Here is a 27,560-nt window from a genome sequence, read left to right as displayed (position 1 = left end):
TTACATGACTGACCAGATTGCTATCAAATTGGGAAGAGATAATACATTAAATGGAGTACATCATAATTATGACATGCTGTTAGAATGATTAAAACAATTGTTCATTATTTAATAAGTTTGAAATGAAATATTAAATATATACTCTTTCTGAAATTTTAAGCCTTCTCTCTTATTTTGAGTAAATTTCACTTTTATTCTCATTTTCCTTGTTTGCAACACATCATGACCCAAAGGTTGAAGGTAAAAACTTCACATAAATTTGTGTGTTTGTGTTTGTGTGCTTGCGTGTAATCATTCTTCTGAAGCTTTATAGACATCAGTTTTTCTTCTAACTTAAAAACAATCTGCCATTTTCTCTCTATACACACCATAGAAGTAAACCTAATCTTTCTGAGGTTCATAAGTTCACTACAGCTTTAGAGAGTATAATCACAATAGCCATTGTTTATCAAACATTTACTGGTGGTGGGTGACATTCTAAGAACTTTACATGTCCGTACATTCTCTCATTTATTCATTATAACCCCATGAGGAGTTGCTAATATCACCCTAATTTTATAGATGTGGGGACTGAGGCAAAGTAAGTTTTAATGATTTGTTCCAGGACCTGCAGTAGATGGTGGGGTGGGAACCAGCCAATAACATGTCAGAATCAGCACTAAGCACAAGAGAGCCTGTTTCAGTGCAGATGCTGCCAGAAGGAACCTCAAGTCTGCGAAGGGTCTGTGAATAACCAGTTCCACACCACTGGAAGGAATTCAGATTCTGGGCCTCACCTTAGACCTATGGAATCAGTGTGTGGGGTCTAGGATGTGTAATTCAATTGCACTTCCTTTCCATTCCCTGCCCCTCAGTGCTTCTGATACAAAGTGATGTTGGAGAACTGGCAATTTCAACGTTTTTTTTTTTTTTTTTTTTTTGAGACAGGGTCTCACTATGTAGTTGAGACTGACCTGGAACTCACTATGTAGCCCAGGCTGGTCTCGAACACACAGCTCAGCCTCCTAAGTGCTGTGATTACAGGCATGCGCCACCACACCCGGCTAACTTTAGCATTTTGATCTACTTGGATTTAAACAGTTTTTTAACTTAAAATAATTTTGAATTCTTTATGTTTCAAAACAGTAAAATAGTAACATTTTAAAGGCATTATTTCGTAATAATCATTACGCTATACTGGCTTATTCAGTTTTTTTATTAGTACATGTTTGCAGTATGTAATGATTATGTACCCCTTATGGAGTTGGTACATGTACATAACACATCCTAATTCCTTTTTTTTCGCCCCTACATCCCCTTCTTCCCCTCTTCCTTTACCTCTTGGCCCCTCTCCCTTTTGCAAAAGATTCACCTCCCTATTTCCTATTTATTTTGCCCTTTATTTATATTTTGGGTTTCTCTTATTAGAGAAACAACACCATGAATCTGATTTATTTCACTTAACACTAATGGTCTCAGAGGCACCCATTTTCCTACAGATGACCGAAGTTCATTCTTGTTTGTGGCAGAGTAGTACCACACTATATCTAAACACCTCATCTTTATTTATTCATTTGTTGGTGGAAGTATAGGCCACTTGTAAGATTTAGCTTGGCCAATAAATACAGGAAAAAATGTTCAGTATCTCTGGTTGTTAGAGAAATGCAAATTAAAATGACCCTGAGATTCTAGCTTACTTCAGGAAGAATGACTATCACCAAGAAATCAAATAATAACAAATGCCGATGAAGCTGTGGAGTAAAAAGAACCACTTTACATTGTTAGTAGGAATATAAACTAGTACAACCATGATTGAAATCAGTATAAAGATTCCTCAAAAATCTAAAACTAGGGGCTGGGGATTTAGCTCAGCGGTTCGGTGGCCTGCCTTGCAAGCTCAAGGACCCAAGTTCGATCACTGGTACAAAAAAAAAAAAAAAAAATCTTTAGCTAGAAATTCCATTCTGCACAGCTAGGCCTCTTCTAGGTATCTTCCTGCACTATACTCCTGCTACAGAAAATTTACTACTAGATATTTGCTCCTGTGTCATCTTAAGAATTTAAGATAGACATGTTTATTTAATGTTAATTGTGCAAATCAGGAGAGAAAGTAGGGATGTACATATAAATCATGGACCCTGCCCTTCCACATGGTTTAGGATTAGGGACTAGATTTAAATGAGAATAATATGTGGATGTGAATAAGGTGGTAGAAGGAGCGGCTCATGGACGATATTTCTGGTCCTAGTTTTCTATATTGGAGCCGCAATGAGGGCGTCCTAGGTTTGGGGAAAATTGAGCACACTGGGTAGGAGGAATCACTGTTAAATTCCACTTTAAGAGGAAGAAACAAGGACTTAGAATTCTCAAGTTAGAAGTCTTCTGTATGTGGTATAATGATTGATACATTTCCCCTACTCTCTAAATGATTTATTAGAAATCTTACAAAAATATTGTCCCTTTCCCAGTGAAGCCGATTGACTTTAGACTTCTGAGCTCTCTACACTCCTGCATTCTCTTTCCTTGAATTGGTCCTGTCATCACATAGAAGTAAGTATATTCCACATAGGAATGGGTACATGAAATCCCAGATTAAGACTCTGCATGCTGGGCCGGGGATTTAGCTCAGTGGCACCATGCCTGCCTTGTGAGCTCAAGGTCCTGAGTTTGATCCCTGGTACCAAAAAGAAGAAGGAAAAGTAGAATGTATTTGTTAAAAAAGATGCCTGGATTTACATCTCGTTTCTACTATTTACTAGTGTTGTGACCTGGGAGAAGCTACTCAGCAGACTTGTACATCTGTATATCTTCATGTATAAAATGTTACATAGATAGACCTTACATAAGACATTACTGAAAGATATGTATAAAAGGTCTTATTAATATCACTATAAAACACACCAAGAACTGTGGGCCAGTGTCTCACCATTTGGAAATCTGGATTTGGACTGAGTGATCTCCAGGCTTTCCTCAGTCTAAGGCTTACTTCCTCATATACTTGAGTTACATCAAAGAACAAGGAACAAGGCAGAAATCAGGGCTGGAAGCTGTCAGCACATTGGCAGAGAAGGAGGAGCCAGAGGAGGGAGGAGTAGGACAGAGGGCCAGGCCTGTTCCCACTGGTCCGCTTTCCTCGCTTTCCTCGGGCTTCTGCTTATCTCAGCACCTGGCCTTGGTCCTCCCCAGCTGGGTCACCTGGGTTGGGGGTGGGGCTGTTAAGGGCAGTTTGAGACTTAGGTGTGACACCAGCTGCTGCCAGGCAGCGGAGAAGCCTTCCAGGTAAAAGGAAGCCCTGAGAGTTTTACTTCTTACAAAATGTAACTTTTTACTACTAAGAAGTGATGTATGGTGACTATAGAAAATCTGAGAGATACAGCAAACTATAGAAAGAAAAAAAAATCATCTAATTTCACTAGCCAAAAATAATTATTTTTTCATAATTACTGACAAGGACATATTTATGTTTGCCATTTTGCTATTTGTAACAAGTAATTGTTATTAAAATTATTTTGTGTATTTTTGTCAAGTCTTCTAACTATAGTTTGCTAATATAAAATTAACTAACCCTAACGCACATCATAGCAAGAATTGAAAGCTCGTAAATCCTACTCTCCAGCAGTTACTAAATGTATTTTTTATTTAACTAAATTTGAATATATATAAATATATATATATATATAAATATACGTATGCTACAGAATGTATCTTGTAACCCACTTTTGTACAAGCCAGTCTTGTGAGTATTACTTGGAAAACATATATTTAGTCACTTTCTTATTGATAGAAATTCAGTTGCTATCTAGTTTTTTTTTGTAAATAATATTATCATGGACGTTCTTGTACCTTAATCATTGACCTCATCTATAATTATTTCATTAAGAAAGATTTCTAAAAGCTATGTCATTTGGTCAAAGTGAATGAATACTAAAAAAGATAATTAATGTACTGCTAGATGTTTTCCTGGAAGAATTGATCAACTTACATTCCTAGCAGCTATATTGAAGTTCTTATTTGTACGAAATTTTGAAAAGCTTGCATTTTTATTTTTATATTTATTCCTTTTGCTATGAGAATTATATATGAAAAGAAAATGTTCAAATCTTTTATACATACAAATATTTGGACAATTGAAGTAATTAATTGAACCAGATAGCTTTATTACTAATGAATTAACAGTCATAAATGAACTAATTGATTCATTTTGTTTTATTTCCTTTTTATATTACATTCAAATTATTTCTTTTTAAGGGTAACTAAGGTCTTTTTGGTAAGGTAAAGGCAGGATTTCATTTGTTGACCTTTTTTTTTTCTTTTTGGTACCGGGGATTGAACTCGGCCTTATGATCTCCAGGCAGGCATAGTGTCACTGAGCTATATCCCTAGTCCTTATTCATTGACTTTTATATCTTAAAAGTTACTTAAGGATGATCTAAGACCCATTTCATTTTAAATTTATTTAATTTTTTTTCTGATCCCGCGGATCAAACTTGGCTCCTTGTTCTTGTGAGGCAGGCTGTGGAACCACTGAGCTATATGCCCAGTCCCTAAATTTATTTAATTTTTAAATTAAAAAAAAACCTTTTTTGATACAGGGTCTTGCTATGTAGGTTCAGCATGCCCTTGAACTCACTATGTAGCCCAGGTTGGCCTCGAACTCATGGCGATCCTACCTCCCAGCCTCCCAAGGGCCGAGATTACAGGCATGTGCCATCACACCCCACTTCATTTTTAGCACAGAGGATTCTAAGGTCAGAATAGTTGTTTCTTGCTGATGGTTAATTCCTGTTGAGTGGCAGTGTGGCTGGGAATCAACTCCAAGATAAATTCTCTTTTTCATACTGCCTGAAACCTCACTCTTTTCTACACTCATCAACCAAACCTAAGTGATTTGATACTCAATTTTCATTTTCTGCTCAGATATACCTTTGCACAGAGTATTAAGCATTTGTTTTTTTCTTTTTTGGTACTGGGGATTGAACTGAGGACCTTGTGCTTGCGAGGCGGGCTGCAGCACCACTGAGATAAATCCCCCAGAGTATTAAGCATTTTAAGGAAAACTGTGCCAGTTTTAAAAATATTTTACTGTCTGTGGTTTACTCTGGGGTTGTTCTTTAACTTTATTTTTCATCATTGTCTTAGTTTTTTTCCCTTAAAGTATGTGTCTTGGCAGACAATTTCACATAAACTGTTTTCTCTAACAGGTTATCATTTAACATATAATTTCTTTCAGACAGAAACACTAGAAGTTGATAAGACAAAAGCATGTAATTGTTGGGTTCTCAAAATGGAGTAGTTGTCATGTCATAGAACAAGGAAAACTCATAGTCCATAAGTAGTATAAATTTGTGGATTGTAAATCTGAGGTTTTGCAATAATTTCTTCTATCTTAGCCAGAAACTTCAAGGTAAAATCACTTTATCTTTTTTGACTGAACTTCTCCACACAGGAAAAAGAGAAAAGTACTTAGTGACCTGGTGGGAAATTTTACAGTGAACTTTCTGTGAATTTTTGGAAATGTGCAAATCTAACATTATTCCCCACTGTTTTAAGGAGATGTCAAATAAATTATTGTAATCATATTTACAGGTGTGTGAATGGGGAAACACTGGATGATTTATGGGTATCTGGGGAGAATCTAATGAGTTTGTGTGTGAACTGCCTCTTCTTGGGGGAGAGAGAGAGAGAGGGAGAGGCTGTACATGTCATAACAAAGCTCCTTTGAGTTGTTCTGGGAGTGGCTGGGTGTGTCAATTCATCCCTCAGCCCGACTGCTGAATAATCAAGTTATAATGTTTGCAATGTTTCAATCTATAGGCAGCAAAAAGCACCAAGAAAACAGTCTCCTAGGTTATTAAATATTTGAGCCAATTGTTACTTTTATTGAACTAGAGGAAAGCACTGTTTGATAAAACTGTGTAATGAATAACAGGATCATTCATTCTTTAAACTATATTTCTCCTCTTCAAAGCAAAACAAAACTAGTCTTTTTCATACGTGATCAATAGAATATTTCTGGTGGAACTAAAGGGGAAAGAACACCATGGCATTTTTGAAATTACAGAGCAAATACATTTTTCTGAAGACAGGTGGATCATTAATATTATATTATATGTACAGGAATAGAATGCAGGGACTCACAAATGCTAGACAAGTGATTTACTACCAAGCCATACTCCCAAGCCATTTTTTAAAATTTTGAGACAGGGTTTCCCTAAATTGTCCACATTGGCTTTGAACTTTTTTATTTATTTATTTTTGCAGTGCTGAAGACTGAACTCAGTGAGGCAGACACAACACCACTGAGCTAAATCCCCACCCTTGGCTTGGAATTTTTGGTTCTCCCACGTCAACTTCCCTCAGTGTTGGGATTATAGTTGCATACCACCATGCCTGGGTCCCATGCATTTTTTAAAAATAAATATTTGTTTTACTGCTGTAAAGTATTTGGGATGAATCAGATCAAGTAGTCTTAAATAGTTGTAAGGACAGGAAGGTAGCTGGTATTTACAGGAATGCCAAATTGATTTCAAGTTTATGGGCTAAACCTATCATTATTCGAATCAGCAATATTCTGTGCATTTGCCTCATCCTCAGATTATTTCCCACTCATTGTACACCTACTACTGCCAAGTATCTACTAGATGCCCCATACTGCTCTAAGTCCTTAGGAACAGTGAATAAAACAGAAAAGAATCCCTGCTTAGATTTTAGCTGGAGGAGGGAATTAACTGTAAAAATAGGAAGTGAATTGTGTGGTGTGTTATGTAGAAAACTGTTAAATATGATGTTTGTATCTGAATCCTGGCGGTTCCAGTTTCATCAAGAGAAAGGAAGATCAGAAATGTTCTAGAGTTGGTCTTTTCATGAGACCACATGGCAAGAAATTAAAGATTACCCTTGATAGTACTAATGAAATTACTTTGATATTGCAGCTTTTATGAGTGCTTTTTCTTCTAGATCTCATGCTTCATAACTGCCAACATTCTTCTTTCTAGACATTCCCTTCAGGTTGTGCACTTTTATACCCATAATAGATAATTTTTTAAACAAGTGACCTAAAGTATTTATTTTTGGTTTAACTCACAGCTTCCTGTGGCATCATGGAATATGGCTTCATGTGTTTGTTCTTGTTTGTTTGGTCTTGTCCTGTAAAGCAAGAAAAAGTTGAAAGAATTTTTGGGGACTTACCCACATGTTAGAAAATTATAACTTAATAAAATGTTTAGAAAATAATTAGCATTCTTATTTTTAAAACAAAGGCATGAAAAAGATATTCCATTTTATTATTATTATTTTTCCAAACAATAATAGATTTGCCACAATAATACATTCTCTGGCTCACATTATTATATAAAAAAACTAACACATTTCAAAAATATCAAAAATATAAAAATGATAAGCTTTATGACTGAATATGACAACTACACTGAACCGTAAGATGACATTCATTGGCAAAAGAGAAAAAAAAACCCTTAAGGATCCAATGAATTTATGCAGATTGATCACCAAAAGTGGACATTATGATAAATAATGGCAGTAGATCCAGGCTCATGGAAATTTAAAACTATACTGTAGTCTCCTTAAGTCCCAAAGGTAGGTCTTCTTCTTGGTGTCTGCTCTAGGGTCTTGCCCAGGGTCTGATACACAACAGGTGCTTATTTAATCAACCACAGACACCAGAGTGTGCAACTGAATGGGGAAGGCAGATTCAGAACTCACATGTTGAAAGCAGAAGAAATTCTTGAGGCCCTTCTCTTCTAAAAATACTCAGTTGTTATATTTTCCAGGAACTAGTCTGAAATGACTAGAAATGTGAACCACGTGTACCACTCTATTCTCTCCTACTATTTTATTTTTTCCCTTTAGGGAGGGATTTAGCAGGATTTAAATGTACAGCCATTATGGAGACAAATATTACTGGGAAACAGTTTTTATTAGGTAAATAGAAGTGCTATTTTAATACCGTACTGCTGAAAGGGGAGCACTCATTTGCCCCAATTGTTTGCCTTGTCAATGATGTTACATTGAGACTTGAGAGTCCTTGCTTTAACAGGTTCCACTAAATGGTGAAAACACTGGCACACAGTCTTACTTTCAGAGACTCTTGAGTAACGACTCAATGCTATTACACAGAGTGCTCTATTTAACTTTTTATTAACATAGCTGTCTAATGTACCTTATGCCATTCTACCTATGTGCTTGTGCTCATGCTTCCTTCTTAGGCCTGAATAGTCTAATTTCCAAAGACCCTGCATCCATGATGCGTCCCTGTCCACTCCAAGGCTGAAAGGTTATGCTTGTCTCTGAACATTTGTCTTTTTGTGCTATGCACTGGACTATGTCTCTTATTTTATGCTACCAAGTACTTTGTTTTATTTCTTATTTTCTTTCTGTACTATTTATAAGATTTTTGGGCAGAGGGGATTTGTCTCATATTCCTGAGTAGTACTTCTAACTTTCAAATAGTCAGAATTACCCAAAGATTTGTTTGGGTTTTCTCGTGTGTTGTTGAATTTCTGTCATTAGAAATGTTTCTGCCTAGGATGGACAAGTACTGAACAAGAATGTTGCAAGAGGGGATTAAATCATCAAAATCTCCATGATTTAAGTGCAAATCCCTTAAGATCTTTGGTGATAGCAAAAATGCAGAAGGTGTTTCATAGATAATTGTGGTGAATCAGATGTCAGTATTGGGCTCCAATATTTTGGCCAGTGTGATTATTTCCTCGGACTATTTGAGAAGTAGGTAAAATGGTAATAACTTCCATCATTAGGAGCACATGTCATGTGCCAGGCACTTTGTATGTGTTGTCCCTTCATATATGCACACATATATACAATTTTACAGATAAATAATCTGAGGCTAGAGAGAGTAAGTACTTAAATTAGGATTTCTCCTGAAATTTATGACTCTTCTCCCAAACCCACGTTACTCCTACTGCAGCTAGATGATGTAATTTTCAGAAGTATCTTGGTCATACAGACCTTCTTTAACTTTGCATTCAGTAGCTCCACAGATACTTGAAATGCTACCTTCAGAGTTCAACTCTGAAGTTTATGACTTTGATTTTGGTAATAAAACACTCAGGAAATGACAGAGGGGAGCTGTCCGTCAATCTTGTGTAGTGTGTTGAGTTACTCTCTTTCACTGACTGCATATTGTATATGAAGTCCATGATAAATATTGGTGTTATGCAGATAAATGAGCTTGGCTCTTACCTTTAAAATTCTTAATCACGTGGCAATGACTGTAAAATAATTAGGTTATGATGAAACCATGTAGTACACTGACAATAGGGAATATGGATGAGCACAGCGAGAAGCAACTGGCTGGGATGCGGTTTCAGGTACTTTCCTGAAAATAGCTTCAATACAGGAAAAGAGTAGGTCCTGGGAATGAAGGAGGTGTAGGAAGACAGGAAACCTGGACTATGTCAAGAGCAGGCTCCACATAGAGATTTCAGAGAAAATCTGTGTAATCAAGTGGGAGCTTCCTGTGCTACTCATCAAAACATTTCTATCATCAGTTTAGTATTAAATAATTTGTCAGTGGTGTTATACATGGCATCAGAACGAGCTACTGCAATCGACTTGGAAAGGATGAATATTAGAGTAGTTTTGTGCCGCTAACATGCTTGAGAAATTTTCAGTGTTACTATCACCACATATTCCTTTTATTTCGTCTGTGTCACCTTCCGGTCCTGTGTTCTCTAGTAGGATTGCCTTTATTTACTTATGCATGCAGGTATTCAGCTCGGGGCAGGATCCACCAACAGGCCCTTCCTGCCTGAGCACGTCGGAGACCTTTAGAAGCTGTGCAGACAGCAGCAACTTCAGCGTGAGTCATTTCTTTCAATCTCAGACAGGCTGCCAAGAGGCCTCTGTAGGAGCGGAGTGGAGGGTGGGCGTGGCCCAGGGCGGGAGCAGCGTGGGCTTGGTCACAGCGGGAGTGGCGGGCGCGGCTCAGGTGAACCAGCTTCGCTCGCGCCCCTCAGAGCATTGATTGCACCCCCTGGTCTCCGAACTCCTTGCTTGCCTTCTTTCTTGAGGCGTTTTCCAGAATCTCCGTAACTCCAGGTAAGCAAAATGAAGTCTTGGGGCTGATGTTTTCTCTTTTTAGGCTCCTTGAAGCTGGCTCTGGAGGTGAAGGCCGTGGACAAAATGGGTAACCTATAGCACTGCTGCTGCCTCTCATTCCCCACTTGGGCTGCAGTTCCAACTCTCTGTCCTTTGGGGCTCAGGGATGCCACGTAGGAAGTAAAATCTCTCAACTACACAAGGTAAGGATATGAAAAAATGACACCATGGCGAGAAGGTATTGGTGGTGATCCGGCCTCAGCAGTGATTCACTGAGGACATTTTCAGCCCTACCTTGAATTCGGGATGAATTTGCAGTCTCAGAAAGGGTGTGGTACCCCGCCCTGGAGAAAATTGAGTAGTTGTGTGTTCGGACTCCTCTTTCTTGTGGGTACTGTGGGGTTGAAAATGAGACTTGTGGACTGTTCTGCTTTTGCGTATTTTCAAGCATCAGTGTTTAAGATCAGTGTTCATCTACCGGCAACTGCTTTCTTCTAGATAGAAAATATTCTCCCTCCCTCTTTCTGGGTTTCAGCGTATTTTAAACAATTTGCATATTTCAAATGTGGATTCTTGGACTTTTAAACTGATCTGGCTCGTGGTAGTTTCTTCCTCATGAGCTCTACATTTAAAAAAATAGCTTCCTTTAAGCCCCATCACACTACGAAGCCATTTAACAGGCCAGGCTGCCCCATAGACTTGTAGTAGAATGCTCAAAAATGAGGGACCTTCACATATTTTTGCTGAGCCCTCTCATTTCATAGATGGGGCTCACAGAAGTGAAGTAGTATCCAGAGTCACCGCTTGAAAGTGGCATCACTGAGACAGAATTGGGCCTTGAAACGCACAGCTCTGGGATGTTTCCGTGACACTATGGATTTTCTTAGTATGGTTTTCATCTTCTGTATCTCTCAAGAGGTTTGCAATACAATTAGGTGGGCTCTGTGGGTCAGTCGCCATCTGTAAGTGCAAGTGTTTGATGGATTCTTGGATGGGTGGAGAACTAGGAGCTTCTCTGAGGTTAAAACTCTCCATAGAAAATGAGTCACCAGCTTTATATTTTTGATTCCTAATCCTTGAATGGTGCCACTTCCATCCCTCTGAGCTGCAGACGGTCTTTGGAGCGTGCAGTCTCAGCAATCTGGGCTCTTCTGGTGTGGTTTTGTCTGGTACGCCTTTGCTGTTAGGTAGCAGCAGTCAAGGGGTCAAGGCCAGGCTTCTGAAGAAACAGGAGCAGCTGTGATGTTTCAGAGTATGCGAGCAAAGCAGAAACTCCTACACCATCAGAAATTAAAGCAATTAACCTTATTACTAATGTCTGCATTGGACTCTTTTGAGAATAGAGCTCTTTTTTGCATACATTTACTCAATCACTTCATTTAATCATCATGATACTCTTTCACTTTGTGGAAGCTACAAAAGTGGCATAGTTTCTTAATCTGGCTCTGATTTTTCTCCTTCTAGAACTGGAATGTGAGCCATAGGGGTTGTGTTTTTAAGTATTCCATCATATGTGTGAGTGGCAAAGCTTCTCAGTGTAGCATTTAAAGACTTTTTTACACTAAACTCCTAAGAACAGCTTTTCAGCATGTGCCTCCCTCTGTAAAACAAGACAGGCTGGGCTAAAGGATATCCACAATGCCCAGACACAGTGAAAATTACTATGCCCATAACATGTATTCACACACACAGACACACACACACACACACACACGCGCGCGCCTGTGTACAGGAGGGTGTGGTAGATGGACTGTGTGTGTGGGGTGAACATGTAGTGCTGGAGTAAGAACATGCTTGAAAGTCAGAGGGGCATTATCCCTTATGTCAGTCAGTACAATGGACTTAAACCAGGACAGTCCCAGGCAAAATATGCCCATAATGTATTCACACACACAGACACACACACACACACACACACGCGCGCGCCTGTGTACAGGAGGGTGTGGTAGATGGACTGTGTGTGTGGGGTGAACATGTAGTGCTGGAGTAAGAACATGCTTGAAAGTCAGAGGGGCATTATCCCTTATGTCAGTCAGTACAATGGACTTAAACCAGGACAGTCCCAGGCAAAGGAGGACATGTGATTGTTCTTTCCACAGGGCCTTCGTCTCATCAAAATGATTTGAAAACAAGAGATTTGAGGACCATTGGCTCAGATACATTTCAAACTTAGAAAAATCTTTATAGAGGGAACAGTGACACGCTTTAAGTCCAGAGAAGTGAGCACCCTTCCCCCAGCCTAGTACATGGGTCTCCATTTATTTGGGGCCAACTGCAGTCTCTAAATTGTGTCATTTCTCTCTGGCCTACATTTTGCATGTCTAAGTCCTAATCTTTCAGAGCTTGGCCCTAGGTCCTTAGTGTGGCTTATTTAGATGTCATGATCTCTGAGATGTCATGAGCATTTCGAGTATGGCTTGGGTGTTCCTAAGGGATCCCATGGTAACTTGTGCATGCTGTCAAAACACTCATCGCACTTATCATGCCACTAGTTGATGGCCTGGTGGTGGCAGGAGCCATGCTGTGTTCATCTTTGATTTCTTAATGCCTAACTTACTGTCTGGCACTTCATAGTACTCAGTATTTATTAAATGAAAGCATTAGAATATTAAGAACTTGCGATTTAAATGACAGAAAAAAAAAAACAGATCTCCTTAAGTAGGAAACTCATAAGGAAAAAGCTTGTGTTGCTGAAAGCAAAAACAAACACAAACACACACAGCCACTTGGGATATTTTTATATCTTTTGTTGTTGTACTGGTGATTGAACTTGGGGTGCTGTCTAACCAAGCTGAACCGTCTTCCCATTATCAATTTTATTTAGAGACAGGGTCTGCCAAGTTTGGCTTGAACTTGTGATCTTCTTGCATCAGCCTCCCAAGCAGATAGGATCACAGGTGTGTGCCACCATCCTGGCATATTTTGATATCTTTAAAGGGGGTAATTTAGGACCTAGTATTTCTGGAACTTGAGAGACTTTGGAGGGAACAAATGCCAGCAAAGACACAATTGCCAGGGAAGACAGTGGTAGGTGTGGTGGGAAGTAACCAGGCTAGGGGCTAATGAATTCCATATCTGGTTTTGCCACTCACTCCCTGCGTGGGTGGCCTGGGAGAATCACTTTATCTTTGTCCACCTCACTTTCCTCATTTGCAAAATGAAAAGGTGGGGCCAAGGCTAGATCCCACTATAAGATCTTATTCTACTTTAGAGGTTTATGATTTTAGAATACCTTTGGAAAAAATTGCAAAAAGCAAGCTACTTTAGTGAAAATTGTTAAAACTGCATTTGTATCACTACTTCCATTTTTGCTTCACTTTTCTCTGGTTAAAATAAAAATGTCTTCTAAGCATTGAAGTGACTTTGAAAGGTTTAGTGTTTTCTGTTAGACCTATGAACAGAATTATCTGTTAAAATTGTTATACAATTTTCATGAAAATAAAAGAAGCCTTCTCTGTAAGAATATTTCAAAACTATTGTAGTGATTTTACACTTTTAACACAAACCACTGTACATATAAATGCATTGTATAGTAATTGTTAATCTCTACTTTTTTACCTTTTTTTTTACACTTTTTATAGTATTTGGTTATCCAAACGGTCTTTGTAGGAACTTTACACTTTTTTTCTAGGTGAGTATCACTAGCATTCCTGAGATTTTGTTTGAATGTTTTAATCATCTTATAACACAGAAAAGTGGCAAAGGCTGCGGCCAAAGTCATATCTTCAGCTATTTCAGATCAGATCAATTTTATAGTGTTTTTAGGTCACTTGAAACTAATTAGGGAGCAGATGATTGGATTCATGATTATTGATTAATTTCATAATTGGTGATTGCTCACCACTACATTGTCTCATATATAAACTTTTCTTGATACTTTGTCCAGCATCAAACAATGCTGCTGTAGCTGAGATCTTAGATATTAGGGCTGCATGCCTTTCTCCACTGCCAAGGAGAATTTTTTGAAAAAGGAGCCAATCAACATATGGACAAGAAGGCAGATGGGTTTAGACTCATGCCCCAAGGAATACCATGCAAAAGAAGGGACTCACTGAAAGTGTGCTTGGCTGGTGGCAAAGCCTCTGGATGTCAAATGGTAAAAATTTACATCCTCCAACAAGGATCTGCATCTAAGCTTTGTACTGCAATACAGACTTAATGTATTGTGTAATTTGCTGTATTAAAGCCAAATGAGCCTGTAGTCATGGAGTCATATAGGCTAAATGTATCTCAAAATGTTACAATGAATGAATGAATAATGTTTTGGCTGAACAAAATGGTAAAATGAATATTCTCTCACCCTTTTATTCACTTCCTGGATTCATTTCTAGGTATTTATAGTCAAACTCTGTCACCAGTGTAATCCATACTTTTAAACATTTTTTCTACACAAAGGAAATCAGAAAAATTGTGATTTAGTATCAACTTACACAATTACTCTGATTTCTCTTTTTAAGGGGTAGTAAATATATGCTAGGAAGAACTACTTTTGTTTGTTAAAGAACAATTTTTGTATTTTCATATTATCAGTGTGATTAAGCCTCAGGTTGTAGAAACATTGAAAAATTTGAAGGGTTATAAGTTTAGGCTCTCTGGTGAAGAAATTTCTCATTACTTCATGTTCATATTGAGTTGTAGATGTGAATAAACTCAGCTTTGTCATTGTCAAATTTGCTGCTGGAGGAAGCTAGGCTTCTTGTTCTGAAAGTCTCTTACCCACATTGCCCAAGCCTCTTGTGAAGTTTCTTTTAATTTCCCCATTGGCGAGTGCTCTGCTTGAAATATTCCCCATCTGCCATTTTTGTCTCAGGACACTGCTGGTCTTAATATTACCTAATGCTGGTCAGCTTCCACTGGGGTAAGGTGTCATCTTTTGGGCAGACCTTGCCCCAAGAGGAGAAGGAGTAGGCTGTGTGGGCTTAAATGACAGCACAATGCCCAGTGCCTACCAGGACCTTAGCTTACCTTGTGATAGATTTGTAACAGGCGTACTCTCCAGTGTGCACTTCCTGTACTTATCAGTGGCATAAAGAGAAGGAGAAAGTCAGTGGGATGATGTGAACATGAAGAGGGTCAACAAAACATCATCATCATCATTATTGTTTTGTTAATAAACTTCCTTTTTCAGACTTTACAATATAATATTTTAAATTTGGTGTACACACAAGCCATATGTCCTGTAAAAGAGAATTCTAAAGAGATATTTGAAGATAAGTGGCCCACTCCTTTACCTTAGCCTCATATCTTTACATTTTGAATTTCTGTCCAGGTATAAGATGAAAGTTGTAATTGTATTCATGGCTTTGAGCCTAACACTTCTGTAGTTTCTGGCTAAGGAAGGCCTCTTGAGTAATGATGCCTTCTCTCTGATACCAGGGTGTATGTCTTGCCTGAAGAGATTCAGTGTCCTGCTTGCTCTCCATGTCTGTGTGCACACAAATCATCTTCCTTCTTTGTGTGTTTGCCTCTTTGTCTTTCCTCCTGTTCTGATAAGAACATTAGTCATTGGATTAAGGTCTACCTAACTCCAATATGATCTCATGTTAGCTAATTTCAGTCTCAAAGATCTTACAGTGCATTCACAGGGACTAGAGATTAGGGGTTCAGTATGTCTTCTTGGAGGACATAATTTAACTTACAGCATTTAACAAGTATTCAATTGAATCACACAAAATGACTGCAGTTTTACTGTGTGATCTACAAAAATGACAACTTTGTATGATTGAACCAAAATTCTAATCAAAACAATATGTGATAAATAAATCCAACTGCTTTTGTTCAGGGCTGTCAACGGCTCTGATCACTTGCGGAGAAAGAGGTGTGGTGGGTGGGCTTCAGACCAAGGCCATTGTGGTTCAGCAGGGCTGAATTTGGAGATTCTGAGCAATTCCATGCACACAGACCTCATATGACTTAGGGCATTTGCCCAGAAGTTTCCCTACAAATAGCTTTCTTTTTGAATTTATGGAAGGTTTCTTTTAGTCTTCTACTCATCATTACTTCATTAAAATAGAATTTTTACTGTGTTGGCAGAATGCAGTTAAGAACACTGCAAGTATGTCTTAGAAATAACCTTTCCTTTGTCCTTGGTTTCAGGACCACAATGGATGCTCTGCAGCTGGCAAATTCGGCTTTTGCTGTTGACCTGTTCAAACAACTGTGTGACAAGGAGCCAGCAGGCAATGTCCTTTTCTCTCCAATCTGTCTCTCCACCTCGCTATCACTTGCTCAAGTAGGTGCCAAAGGTGACACAGCAAATGAAATTGGACAGGTAAGCCCCTTATGTCTTGTTTTAAGTGGGTATACAGTTATTAGGATCCATAGGAAGGGCCTGGAAAGTAAATGGAGACTGCGATCAGCATTGCTCAAGACTAAGAATTGTGCGATATCTAAGACTCTCTTAAACTATTTTGTTTTTTAGTACTGAGAATTGAACCCAGGATCATTGTACCACTGAGCTACCTTTATTTTTATTTTTGAGACAGGTTCTCACTAAGTTGCCCTGAATTTGGGATCCAGTGGCCTCAGCCTCCTGAGTAGCTAAGATTATAGGTGCAAACCAAGGGGCCCAGCTCTCTTAATCTATTTTTCAATGCGAAAGCTCATTGATGTGTCCTGCATCCCATGTTCAGGATAGGTGCAGGTTGTGATGTAGAATCTGGGGCTCTGGTAGGCAATCATAGGTGTTCCATTCACCAATGGCCTTCAGCAAGTCACCTGACACTGCTCATCTGTTATAATATAAAGATCAATGGAGATGGTTTTTATTAAATATTCTACTATAAATACCCTGAGCAGAGTGTGAATGTAGGCCTCCTCTTCTCTACTCCATGTTCAGACATGGAGCAAAACAGTTCACCTTAACACACAATTTATTTATACTATCATGCTTTAGGATTCAAAGTCAATTGCATTCTACCCTAGAATAAATCCACACTTACTTTTTTTGTTGTTGTTGTTTCTTTGAGACAGGGTCTCACTATGTAGTTGAGACTAACCTGGAACTCACTATGTAGCCCAGGCTGTTCTCGAACTGACAGCAATCACGCCTCCCTCAACCTCCCGAGTGCTGGGATTACAGGCGTGCGCCACCATGCCCGGCAATCCACACTTACTTTAATAGAGAAATTGCAATTTAAATTATCTACCTTCTAGTATTATAGATAAATAAGATGAATGTTACTTTTATATTTTTATAATATTTTCAGGGGGCTTGGATTCTCACTGAGAAGCATGTAATAACATGTTTTACACACAGGCATACACACACATTCAAGAGATACATATATGTAGATGTTTTAGAGTTCCCTTTCGGCTATGGTTGTTTAGCTTTTAAAGTTCTCAGACTTGCAAATGGGATGATTTTCCTGACTGTCACATTTTAAGTCCCAATGTACTTAGCATCTTCCTAATTCCATGCCACTATTACATTGATTACTCTAGGTTCTTTCCATACGCTCATAAGCATTTAAAAAGAGAACACCTTTTTGTATGCATATATGTCCAAAAGCTATGACCAAAAAATGTTATTTATTTTTTTTTTCTCTCTCTCTCTTTTTTTTTTTTTTTTTTTTTTTTTGGTACCGGGGATTGAACTCGGGTACTTGCGCTTGCAAGGCAGGCCTGCTAAACTAAATCCCCAGCCCCCAAAATGTTATTTAGGTCAGGATGAATAATTTACACTTGAAATTGAGTGGGGCTTGAAAAAGAAACCTCAGTCCTGGGAAGAAGAAACTTTAGTCCAGTCTCCAATTCAAGGACCAAAAAGAGAGCTTCTTTGCAGGGTATGGTGGTACATGTCTGTAATTCCAGCTAGTCAGGAGGCTGAGGCAGGAGGATCACACAGGAGTTGCCCAGTCTGGACAATTTAGCAAAATCTCATCTCAAAACAAAAGCATAAAAAGTCCTGGGGATGTGGCTCAGAGGCAGAGTGCTTGCCTAGCAAGTGTGAGAGGTTCTGGATTCAATTTCCAGTATGTAAAAAAAAAGGAAAAGAAGAGAAAAGCAAAGAAAGAAAGAAAGAAAGAAAGAAAGAAAGAAAGAAAGAAAGAGAGAAAAGAAACAAAGGGAGAGACCCAAACCAAACCAAACAGTTTCTGGTAGTGAATCTCTTCCTCACCGTAATAAAGAAAAATCTCAGTACACGCAATTGACTTCCTAGTAGTAGTTACCTGAGCTCTTTAATTTTCTGGTCTTGTTTACCCATCATTAGGGGTGAGAGTCGTCATTCCTTGGCTTAGAAGAGCCAGTTTGACCCTGCAGAGCTAAGGCTGTGTGACTCACTGATACAATGTGCTGGTTTGGTGCTGTGACCTGGGGCATGGCCATTGTGAGCTATGTGAGGACGGTGTCATTTCATGCTGACTTCACAGTTTGCAGTGCCACAAAGGAGAGGAAGTGCTGGAGTGCTGGTTGGAACAAAAGTAAAGGAGTAAAAGCCTCCAAATGACAGCATCCTAATTTTAGTTGGCTTAGAATATTACTAGAAGAGTAATAAGCATAGTCCATAGCATAGCTTTGAATCCATATGATAATTTAGGTGTTTTAAGTATACTTCATTCTCAGAACAACTCAAATGTTAGGTATTCTCAGTCCATTTTACAGAAGGACATGTGAGGCTCTGGAGAGTTGGAGAAGATTTCATTTCTAGCAGGTGTAAAAGGCAAGGCCATCTGACTCAGCCCACCCAGGGCCCATCACTTATAGTTTCTTGTTAGAAGTGGTACATCAGTTCATTTGGCACTTGGTGAAGAATACAAGGAGACCAGACTCTGCCTAGAGGTACCTCTGTCCTGGAATCTGATACCAGTCTAGTGATAATCTCTCTCATGTTAATTTCTCTTTTCTGGTCTCTAGATTCAATAGAAGGTAGAATCCAGCTTCATTTTCCCCTGTTCAGATTCTTTCTGCATTAACCTCAGAAGCATCATTCTGAAGAAAGGGCAACACTTCCAACCAGGAAGAGACCTTTATGGTAGTGTTTTTCAACAAGGGACAACTTTGTCCTCCCCCTCCCATCCTGGGGACATTTGGCAATGTCTGGAGACTTTTTGATGGTCATGAATGAGGGTAGAAGGCTACTGGCATCTAGGGCAAGGGATGCTGCTAAGAAACCTGCAATATCCAAGACAGCCCTAATAGGAATTGTTCAGCCTGAAATGTCCATGGTGCAGGGGCTCAGAAGTCTTGCTTTATGGAACACCTAAGCAGGGAGATACTATGTGCCCCAAGGAGATGGATTGTCTAGGAGGAATAGGTAATGCTTCTTGGTAATGGACTTTTTCTCTTGACAGGTCCTTCATTTTGAAAATGTCAAAGATGTGCCCTTTGGATTTCAAACAGTTACCTCGGATGTAAATAAACTTAGTTCCTTTTACTCTTTGAAACTAATCAAGCGGCTCTACGTAGACAAATCTCTGAACCCTTCTACAGTAAGATTTTTTTTTAAAGCTATTATCAAGATTTAACTTTTTACCGAGTGGCATTTCACATTGTTAGACTGACCCCCCCCTTCTTTTCCAGTGAAATTCATTTCTAGAATGTTCATTTATGATCTGAGATTTCTTAAAATAAGCTCAGCTTAGCAAAGAAGGTGAATGTAGTGGGACTTGAGAGCAGACACCTCTTCTAATGTAAAACATAGAGAACCTGGTGGGCTTCCCCTTTTCCTTCTCAAACACGCATGAATGTCACTCTTCCTCTTCCCTGTGGAGAGCATGGGGAATAGAGTAATTAACTGTCTAATAAATGTGTCTCTATAGACAGGACATGTAAGACAACTCAGGTTTTAAACTTTCTCCTTAGACAGCAAGGCATATGGTCTGACCGTGCTTTAAATCCTCCATCTCATTTACTTATGTGCACAGTATGTTCCTAATGCTTCTCAAAGTCAATAAGAAAAAGAATATGAATTAGCAATTTGCATCAGTAACAGTTTTGCTTGTTTCACTAGGATGGCCAGATAGTGTCTGTACAAAGTAGCTCCAGTTCTTATGGCTCAGCCATTTCTTGAAACAATCATATAAAGAACATTGTCATCCTCTTACCTTGGATCTCAAGGTATATTATAATATTTTTAAGCTCTTCTTGAAATACATAGTCAAAATTTTAGATTACAGAGAGGTTCCCACTCTACTTCAGTAATACACAACGGATTTAGTTCCTATGGATAGTCGTAGATTCAAACTTACTAAATTTAAAAGCTAGTCTACTATCTAAATATTTTATCATTACCTTACAACTTTCTGTAGTAGGTATTGGTTCTTGTGGTTGCCAACTTCTGAGGACATGAGTCACTAGATATTGTCATTGTATTCTTGTGGCTGGAAGACACATAAATACAACCACTTTTGTTTCAATAATCACCTGGGAAATTAAACAAAATTGAAATGTGGGTTGATCCTGGGTAGGGAAAAATTTTGACTGCTCCCTAGGTGAACCTTAAGGAGATGCTTACCACGTTTTACTGCAGTGAGGACAACGGAGGTCCTCATCTTGCTGAGGCTTTCTCATATTCTTAGGCGGCACCAACTCTCTCAGTGAATGACAACAGTCATTTCCACGGTTGGGTTGCAATTAAGTGAAGCTAACTTAATTGGTTAGGGCTGTAGATACTGTGGAGAAATTCAAGGCACCCTGTGCCTATAAGCAAGTGACATGACATTACATTTATGTGTAGTTAGTATGGTTGAACTTCCAATTCAACATTTGGAATTACTTCATTCACACTAGGAGTTTACAGTTCTTTTCCTTTTCTTTCTTTCTTTTTGACCGATTTCCATCTCTTCTGTTGGTACTTAGCACCTGAAAATTTATTGGGTAATACTACAAAATAAGTGTTGTCCGAGAAGGGCCATCTACATCAGAACTATCTGATGTTTCTAAAAGCGTGAATTCCAGGCCTCACTTCTCTCTCTTTTTAATTAAAAAAATCATTACAGTAAGACACATTGCAATTATCCCCCTTAATATATTCCCCCTGGTTTTAATCCCGTAGGTTTTACCAGTTTCTGGAGAGTTCTAGAAGTCGTCTTCCTCTCTCGCTCCCTCTCTCCCTCCCTTCTTTCTTTCATTCTGCCTTCCCTTTGTCTTCCCTTTCTTAGTACTTGTTTGAGATACATAATGAATACATTTATCCTGGGGAGTTGCTATATGTATGTATTTCATTTTAATCCCTCAGATCTTCTGAACCGAGATCAATGCAGATGGGATTTAGGATTTTGTAAACTTCCTATGATACTGTTTCAAACTTTAATGTGTGGATAAAACACCTAGGAATCTTATTAAAATGCGGTGTGATTCAGTAGGTCTGGGGTGAGGCCTAAAAATCTTCATTTCTTACAAGGTACCAAGGGACACAATGGCATCTGATTCTTGGACTGTACCTTGAGTTTCAAGGATTTATAGAATATTTATTTCAGTAAGGATAAAATATTTCTGCAGATGGTTCTTTAAGTGCATTTCTCTTTATCTTTATCTGTCTCCCTGTATCTATCTATTTCTGAAATTGGAATTCCTCTTATAGTTGTATGCATATATACATATATATATAGATATATAGATATATATCTATATATATATGTATATATATATTTCCATTAAGTTTATTGGTACATTTAAAGCAAACAGTACAGTTACATTCATCACTGGGATCTTGTACCTTTATATGATATATCTTGGTTCTTGTTTTTCCCCATACCCCTGCCCTCCCTTCATCCCCCTCACCCTTCCCTATTTACAAAGTAGTTGTGTTCATTTAACAGAGTATTTCTTTTATTTTCCTGAAAGTTAATACTAAATTGATGGATGCATCTAAGAGTTGACAATGTCTTATAATTGAAGACATAACATACTGAGTGCAAAGAAAATTCTCTCATTTGTACAGGAGTTTTCAGTTCATATCGTGTTACTAATTCTTAAAGTGTATCCATAGCAATAGATTTTTAAAAATTCTTTTGTAAGAACAGTGTAACAGTATAATAGCTTGATTATAGCCCTTAAGTACTCTGTAACTTTATGAACTATATAATTTTCAGGAATTCCTCAGCTCTACAAAGAGACCATATGCAAAAGAGTTGGAAACTGTTGATTTCAAAGATAAACTGGATGAGACGAAAGTTCAGATCAACAACTCCATTAAGGATCTCACAGATGGCAAGTATCTTTTACTTGTTTTGCTATAAATGGCCAAGTAAACAGAACCTCCCTTCTCATAAATCCTCACTCCAAGTAATAGAAAACTGAACATCTGGAGGATTCATTGGGCAGTATTTTTAGGACACAAGCTAAATTCTTTCCCATCAATTCATGTCAACAACTTGAATTTCTGGGCATTTCTTGTACGGTCTCATCACTTGGCAGAAGTTGTTGGTGCTTCAGTTTCAGTTTACTTTGCCTTGCTCTCCCTGGAGCTGCCACAGGCCCTGGAAGAGCCCCAGCTGGGGCCTCAAAAAGCATGACTTTTGGCAAATTATGAGGCCATTTTTAACTCTGAAAATAGAAGAATTGATATAAATTGATGATACTTGAGGCTCCTTCCAGCTCAGAAAGTCTACAGATTTATTAAAGAAAAAAGGAAAATAGTTTTAGGCAAATAAACAGGTAGAAAAACAAAATAAAATAAAACAGTAGCAGAAGCTCATCTTTGGTCTCCCAATTTCTCATGCCAGTTTGCTCTCTGAGAGTCTGGAGGTCTCTTGATATCTACACATTCCAGCAGCCTGCTAAGCGCTGCTCTGGGCCTCTCCCTGCCCTGCTATCTTCTCCTTCCATTGAAATTCCCTGTGAGTCATCTGCCTTGATTGAAAGGAATTGGAACTAAGTTGATTTGGACTCTCGTCAGTCTCCTTTTCTGGGGGATATGTTTATGATAATTATACATCTAGGTACTTGCTTAGGAAATAGTAGACAAATGTGAAGAACTGAAGCATATGGTAGTTGCTGCTGGCTATGGAGGGATATATTTCTGGAGTAAGGGAGACCTTCCCGTGAGAATGAGCAGAGCTCATAGTGACCTTGACTCATGAGAGATAAAGTCCACATATAGAATGAACAGGAACTTTGGTGTTGTTCAGGAGCTAAGTTCAAATCCAGGCATTGTCACTTGTGAACAATGATAATTGGAGATGGAACCTCAATTTATCAAGTTGTAAAATGGGGCATGCGCTACATAATTTTATCCAGGTTGTGAGGGTGAAATTAAATACTATATACCAACAAATGGCAGCTACAGATATATTTGCAGGTACAAACATGAATACATACATACAAATCAATGCCTATATTATTGGAATAAAGCTTCTTTGGGTCTATCTTTGAAAATGAAACTTTAATGTATATAATACCAGGATGTGCACAATTTAAAAAATTAAAAGCACAGAGCAGCTCCTCTTTACATTGCTGTTAGAGTTTAGCTTTTAGAATTTCTAAGTAATTATATTTTCCCTCAAAAGTTTTTATTTTTTTTTTTTTTTTAACCAGGAATTGAACCCAGGACCTTGTACTTATGAAGCAGGCACAGCACCACTGAGCTAAATCCCTGGCCCAAAGTTTTTTTTTTTTTTAAATTTCAATACATATAAGGTTTTGGGCTAGAGACTGTAAGTCAGTGGAAAGACTTTTGAATTGGAAATAGAAGCTCAGAATTTAAGTTACTGGTACTCATACTTCTTTTTTCTTCAGTTTCTTCAATGATTCTGTTTCATATTTAACACATGTAGCATTGGGTGAATGAGTTACACAATTTGCAGTGCTTGGCACAAAAATAAAAATGCAGGCACTTAAAAAAATTTAAAGATGGTGACAGTAGAACATTAAACCAAGTGCAGGTCTATCAGATAGGCCTTCAGGGTTAATATGAAAATTAGAGAGTAGGGAAATGAAAAGTCTTTGAAAAATGTCAGGTGTTATTCAAATACAAGAAAATCTTTTTATTACGGGATTAGCGCTGTTGAATTCTAACTTGTGGTGATTGCAGTTGACCTTGAGGCAAATGGCCTACCGGCAAGGAGCAGGCAGGAGTGGGGGGCCTTCAGGTAAAGGGAAGTATTAACTTGGTACTGGACATACTTTCCACCTGCGTGAACTATGACAGCTCATTGATTGCTCTGAGCTCTAGTTTTCTCAGCTATAAAATGGGGATAATCTTTGCCTTATAGGACCACTGTGAAAGAAATGAGAAAGTGTAGGTAAAAATGCTTAGCACAGAGCTAGGTTTATGTAAAGCCACAGACCATGTATTTTTGCTTCTTGTCACAGGCTTTGAGTCAGAAAGACCTGACTTCCAATCTTAGGTCTCTTTAGTAAGTCTGATGTGGTCAGGAAGAAGGAGAGAAAGTCCTGAAATCGTATGGTGTGTGGTACTGGACCATATATGCTGTTACTCTGAGTGGCTAATGCCCAGTGAATGAACATGCATGCATATAGCAAATGCAGTTTGGAAGAATAACTCTGAAACTGTTTGCAGGCCACTTTGAGAACATTTTATCTGACAACAGTGTGAGTGATCAGACCAAAATCCTTGTGGTTAATGCTGCCTACTTTGTTGGGAAGTGGATGAAGAAATTTCCTGAGTCAGAAACAAAGGAATGCCCTTTCAGAGTCAGCAAGGTATGTGGCACTCTGCAGCAGGGAAAGGATCACTACTCTAATTTTTAATTAATTTTAAATTTATTAGTACATGTTTGCCATGCATAATGATCGCCTTTATCATAGGGAGTTTGCACATGTACATAACGCATGTTAATTCTTTTTTTTGTCCCCTTCCCCTCCCATCCTTCTCTGCTCCCTCCGGCTCATTTCCATTACTATTTGCAAAAACTCTATTTTTATTATGTTGCCATAATTTCTTAAATCTAGTAGAGGGCAGCTGCTTGAGGCATTTGTAGGTACATGGATGCACCCCACTCTAAACTGAAGAAATTATGGCATCAGAAGGCGTGCAGGAATTCAATCCCATGAGGAAGATGAGGGCACAGGAAGCTTTAGCAAGAAAGGAAAAGAAAACAAACCAAGTCCTACTTCAGAGGCCTTTGAATTATTATGTCACCTTGACCATTTGGGCGTTTTGTTCCTGATTAACTTTATAATCTCATTTTTAAAAACCTACTGATAGGGAAGCACATGGTTTGGTTATTTGTTTTGATTTTGTATTTCTTTTGCAGTGCTAAGCATAGAATGCAGGGCCTCAAAAATGCTAGATAAATGCTTCAGCACCAATTTTAATATTTTAATCTAATTTGTAAGATACTTTGAAGCATTTGTTGGCTGTGAAAAAACAGTATAGTTTACTCACCTGCACCACTGGGAGTCATTATAAGGGAGAATTAAAAGCTTCTTTTGCAGGACAGCCTCATTAATTCCATTGATGAAAATATTTAAAAAATAAGTGGTGTATACAGGTAAAGTACCTCTTCTATAAGTTAAATCAAAGGAGCGAGATTGGAGAATTGGCCCATTTCATTGGAGAATATAGGAAAATCCAGGGGTCCATATGAAAATGTGATGTGGTCTCCACTGATGTGATGACTTCTGTCAAGAGCTGAGACTTACAGATATTCTTCTGTTATCACAGTACTCGAAGAAAGCTTATTTACCTGGTGGCTTCTATGCTTCAATTCAGGTCTCCAAGTTTCTCCCAGAACCTAAAGCACCCGGGGTCAATCACTTATTTTTGCCAAATACAGTAGAACTTTTTTAATGCCAGAATCTGCAGGGTGAAAAAGACCTTCAAGTTACAAAGTGAGAGCGACTGGCTTCCATGCCTCTTTCTTTTTTATCACCAAAGAATTTTTATTCATACTATATCTATTTCCAAATTTACTTTTCCCAGCAAAATCTGTTCTTGACTACATCCTCCACTAGTGCATGGGCTGTGTAATAGCAGGGACCGTACCTTATTCATCCTGAGGCATACAGTTCCTGGCTACATCCCTGACACCCACTAGGTGCCTGCACATTTGTTGAATGAATGAGCAGTCAATCTCAAAGGTCAGTTTGATTAAACAGTTAATGTCAGATGAAACCTGATTGGACATTTTTGGGCATTTTCACTGGGAGAGGACAACAACTGTTGTTATTAATCCTTACCTATTTAGAATATCAGTGAGTGGTAGAGGGGACTCAGGTACTCTTTCCAGTCCCTCTTGCTGAGTTTGGCTTCCTGACTTGAGTGGTCTTCTCAAAGTTGACTGCGAGGGACAGGACTGGCCCTGTGCACCAGATGTGTATATGAGACACGAGGGGACATGAGGTTCTTCAGAGTTAGAGTTTTTTCACACATAGTTTCTTGAGTTTTAAGTGTGGCCTTTCTATTTTCTCAGTGTTGTCTTTCAAGGAACTGAAATGGACAATGAATTCACAGCTTGCCAGTGGTGTCCAATCTGCAGCTCAGCTTCTTCTTTTTTTTTTTTGGTACCAAGGATCCAACTCAGGTCCTTGCATTTGAGAGGCAGGCGGTGGAACCACTGAACTAAAGCCCTGGCTCAGCTTCTTTAAAAAAATGTCACAATTAAAAATATAAGAAATAAAAAGTTTGGGTCTGGGGATTAAGCCTTGTGGTTCTGCTGCCTGCCTCGCAAGTGAAAGGTCCTGAGTTCTATCCCTGGTACCAAAAACAAACAAACAAAAATAAAAAGTTTGATTACTTCCAAATCATAAATGTAAATGTACCGTATTCTTAAAAAGTACCAATAAGCTCAATGAGAAAAAAAGTTTGATTACTTATATACATATATATTATATTATTATTATTATATGTGGCTCAAAACAATTCCTTTTCATTGAAAAAAAAGAGCAAGGAAAGAAAGAAGGAAAGAAAGGAGGGCTGTAGGTTGGTCACAGCTGGGTGAGTCAGTGAGGAGTGTGGGCCACACTCCTGACCCATCACAGAGGCCCTCTGTCTCATTTGATCGGAGTTTGCTTTCCTTCCTGATTTAGGGATGCCTAAATATGTTTAAGTGAAATCTGAAACATGTTACCAATGACACCTCATACTAAGTCCTTAGGGCTACATCAAGAAGTGCCGTAGTCATTAGTGAGTCCTGGACTTTTGTGTTGATCACACTAAGGTTTCTAGTTTTTACACTTAAGAAAGCAATGAGTGTCTTCTGTGAACAGAGAAGGAGTGTGTGCGATTCCTTTGTTCTTGCAATTAAATCATAAAGCTAGGTTGTATCAGAACCTAAAAACACAAGACTCTCTGAACAGAATTAAAAGAGTTTGGCCTGTCATTAATCTTTCAGTGCTTCATTTAATTACAGAATAAAACTCTCCTCAAGACTGCGTGGGGATGCACCCTCCTTTTGAATGCAGATACTATTACTTTTATTTTGTTTCCTTTGAATGGGTTTTGTCAACTCTTGGATTTTTTGAGTGGTTGCTATACTTTTCACATGTCCTGTGGTGTCACCTTTAAGGACTAGACTAAATTGGCAAAAATTTACTACATACATATTAAAAGTTTAGTAATATAGATACATATATATTTACACACACACACACACACA

The 27,560-nt window shown here is 38.4% G+C and overlaps 1 protein-coding gene across 4 annotated transcripts in view; it reads left to right on the top strand.

The window, feature by feature from the left end:
* Nucleotides 1–503: 503 nt before the first annotated feature.
* The window catches only part of Serpinb5 (serpin family B member 5), a 34,006-nt gene continuing 6,949 nt past the window's right edge, over nt 504–27,560 (top strand). The window contains exons 1-8 of one of the 4 annotated variants that reach the window (XM_010644878.2): nt 504–580; nt 2,448–2,529; nt 9,725–9,817; nt 10,100–10,259; nt 16,153–16,327; nt 19,350–19,487; nt 22,092–22,209; nt 24,521–24,663. In XM_010644878.2, the coding sequence (XP_010643180.1) occupies nt 16,160–16,327; nt 19,350–19,487; nt 22,092–22,209; nt 24,521–24,663 (567 nt within the window). In that variant the 5' untranslated portion in view covers nt 504–580; nt 2,448–2,529; nt 9,725–9,817; nt 10,100–10,259; nt 16,153–16,159. Of the gene's footprint in view, nt 581–2,447; nt 2,530–9,724; nt 9,818–9,958; nt 10,057–10,099; nt 10,260–16,085; nt 16,328–18,440; nt 18,480–19,349; nt 19,488–22,091; nt 22,210–24,520; nt 24,664–27,560 lie in introns of those variants that run through there. The other 3 variants (XM_010644879.2, XM_019210780.2, XM_033757595.1) reach the window with 3 other exon arrangements.

Source organism: Fukomys damarensis, unplaced genomic scaffold (assembly GCF_012274545.1).
Source record: "Fukomys damarensis isolate Sample0158 unplaced genomic scaffold, DMR_v1.0_HiC HiC_scaffold_30, whole genome shotgun sequence".
Taxonomy (NCBI): domain Eukaryota; kingdom Metazoa; phylum Chordata; class Mammalia; order Rodentia; family Bathyergidae; genus Fukomys; species Fukomys damarensis.
This window is presented reverse-complemented; position numbering and strand designations above follow the sequence as displayed.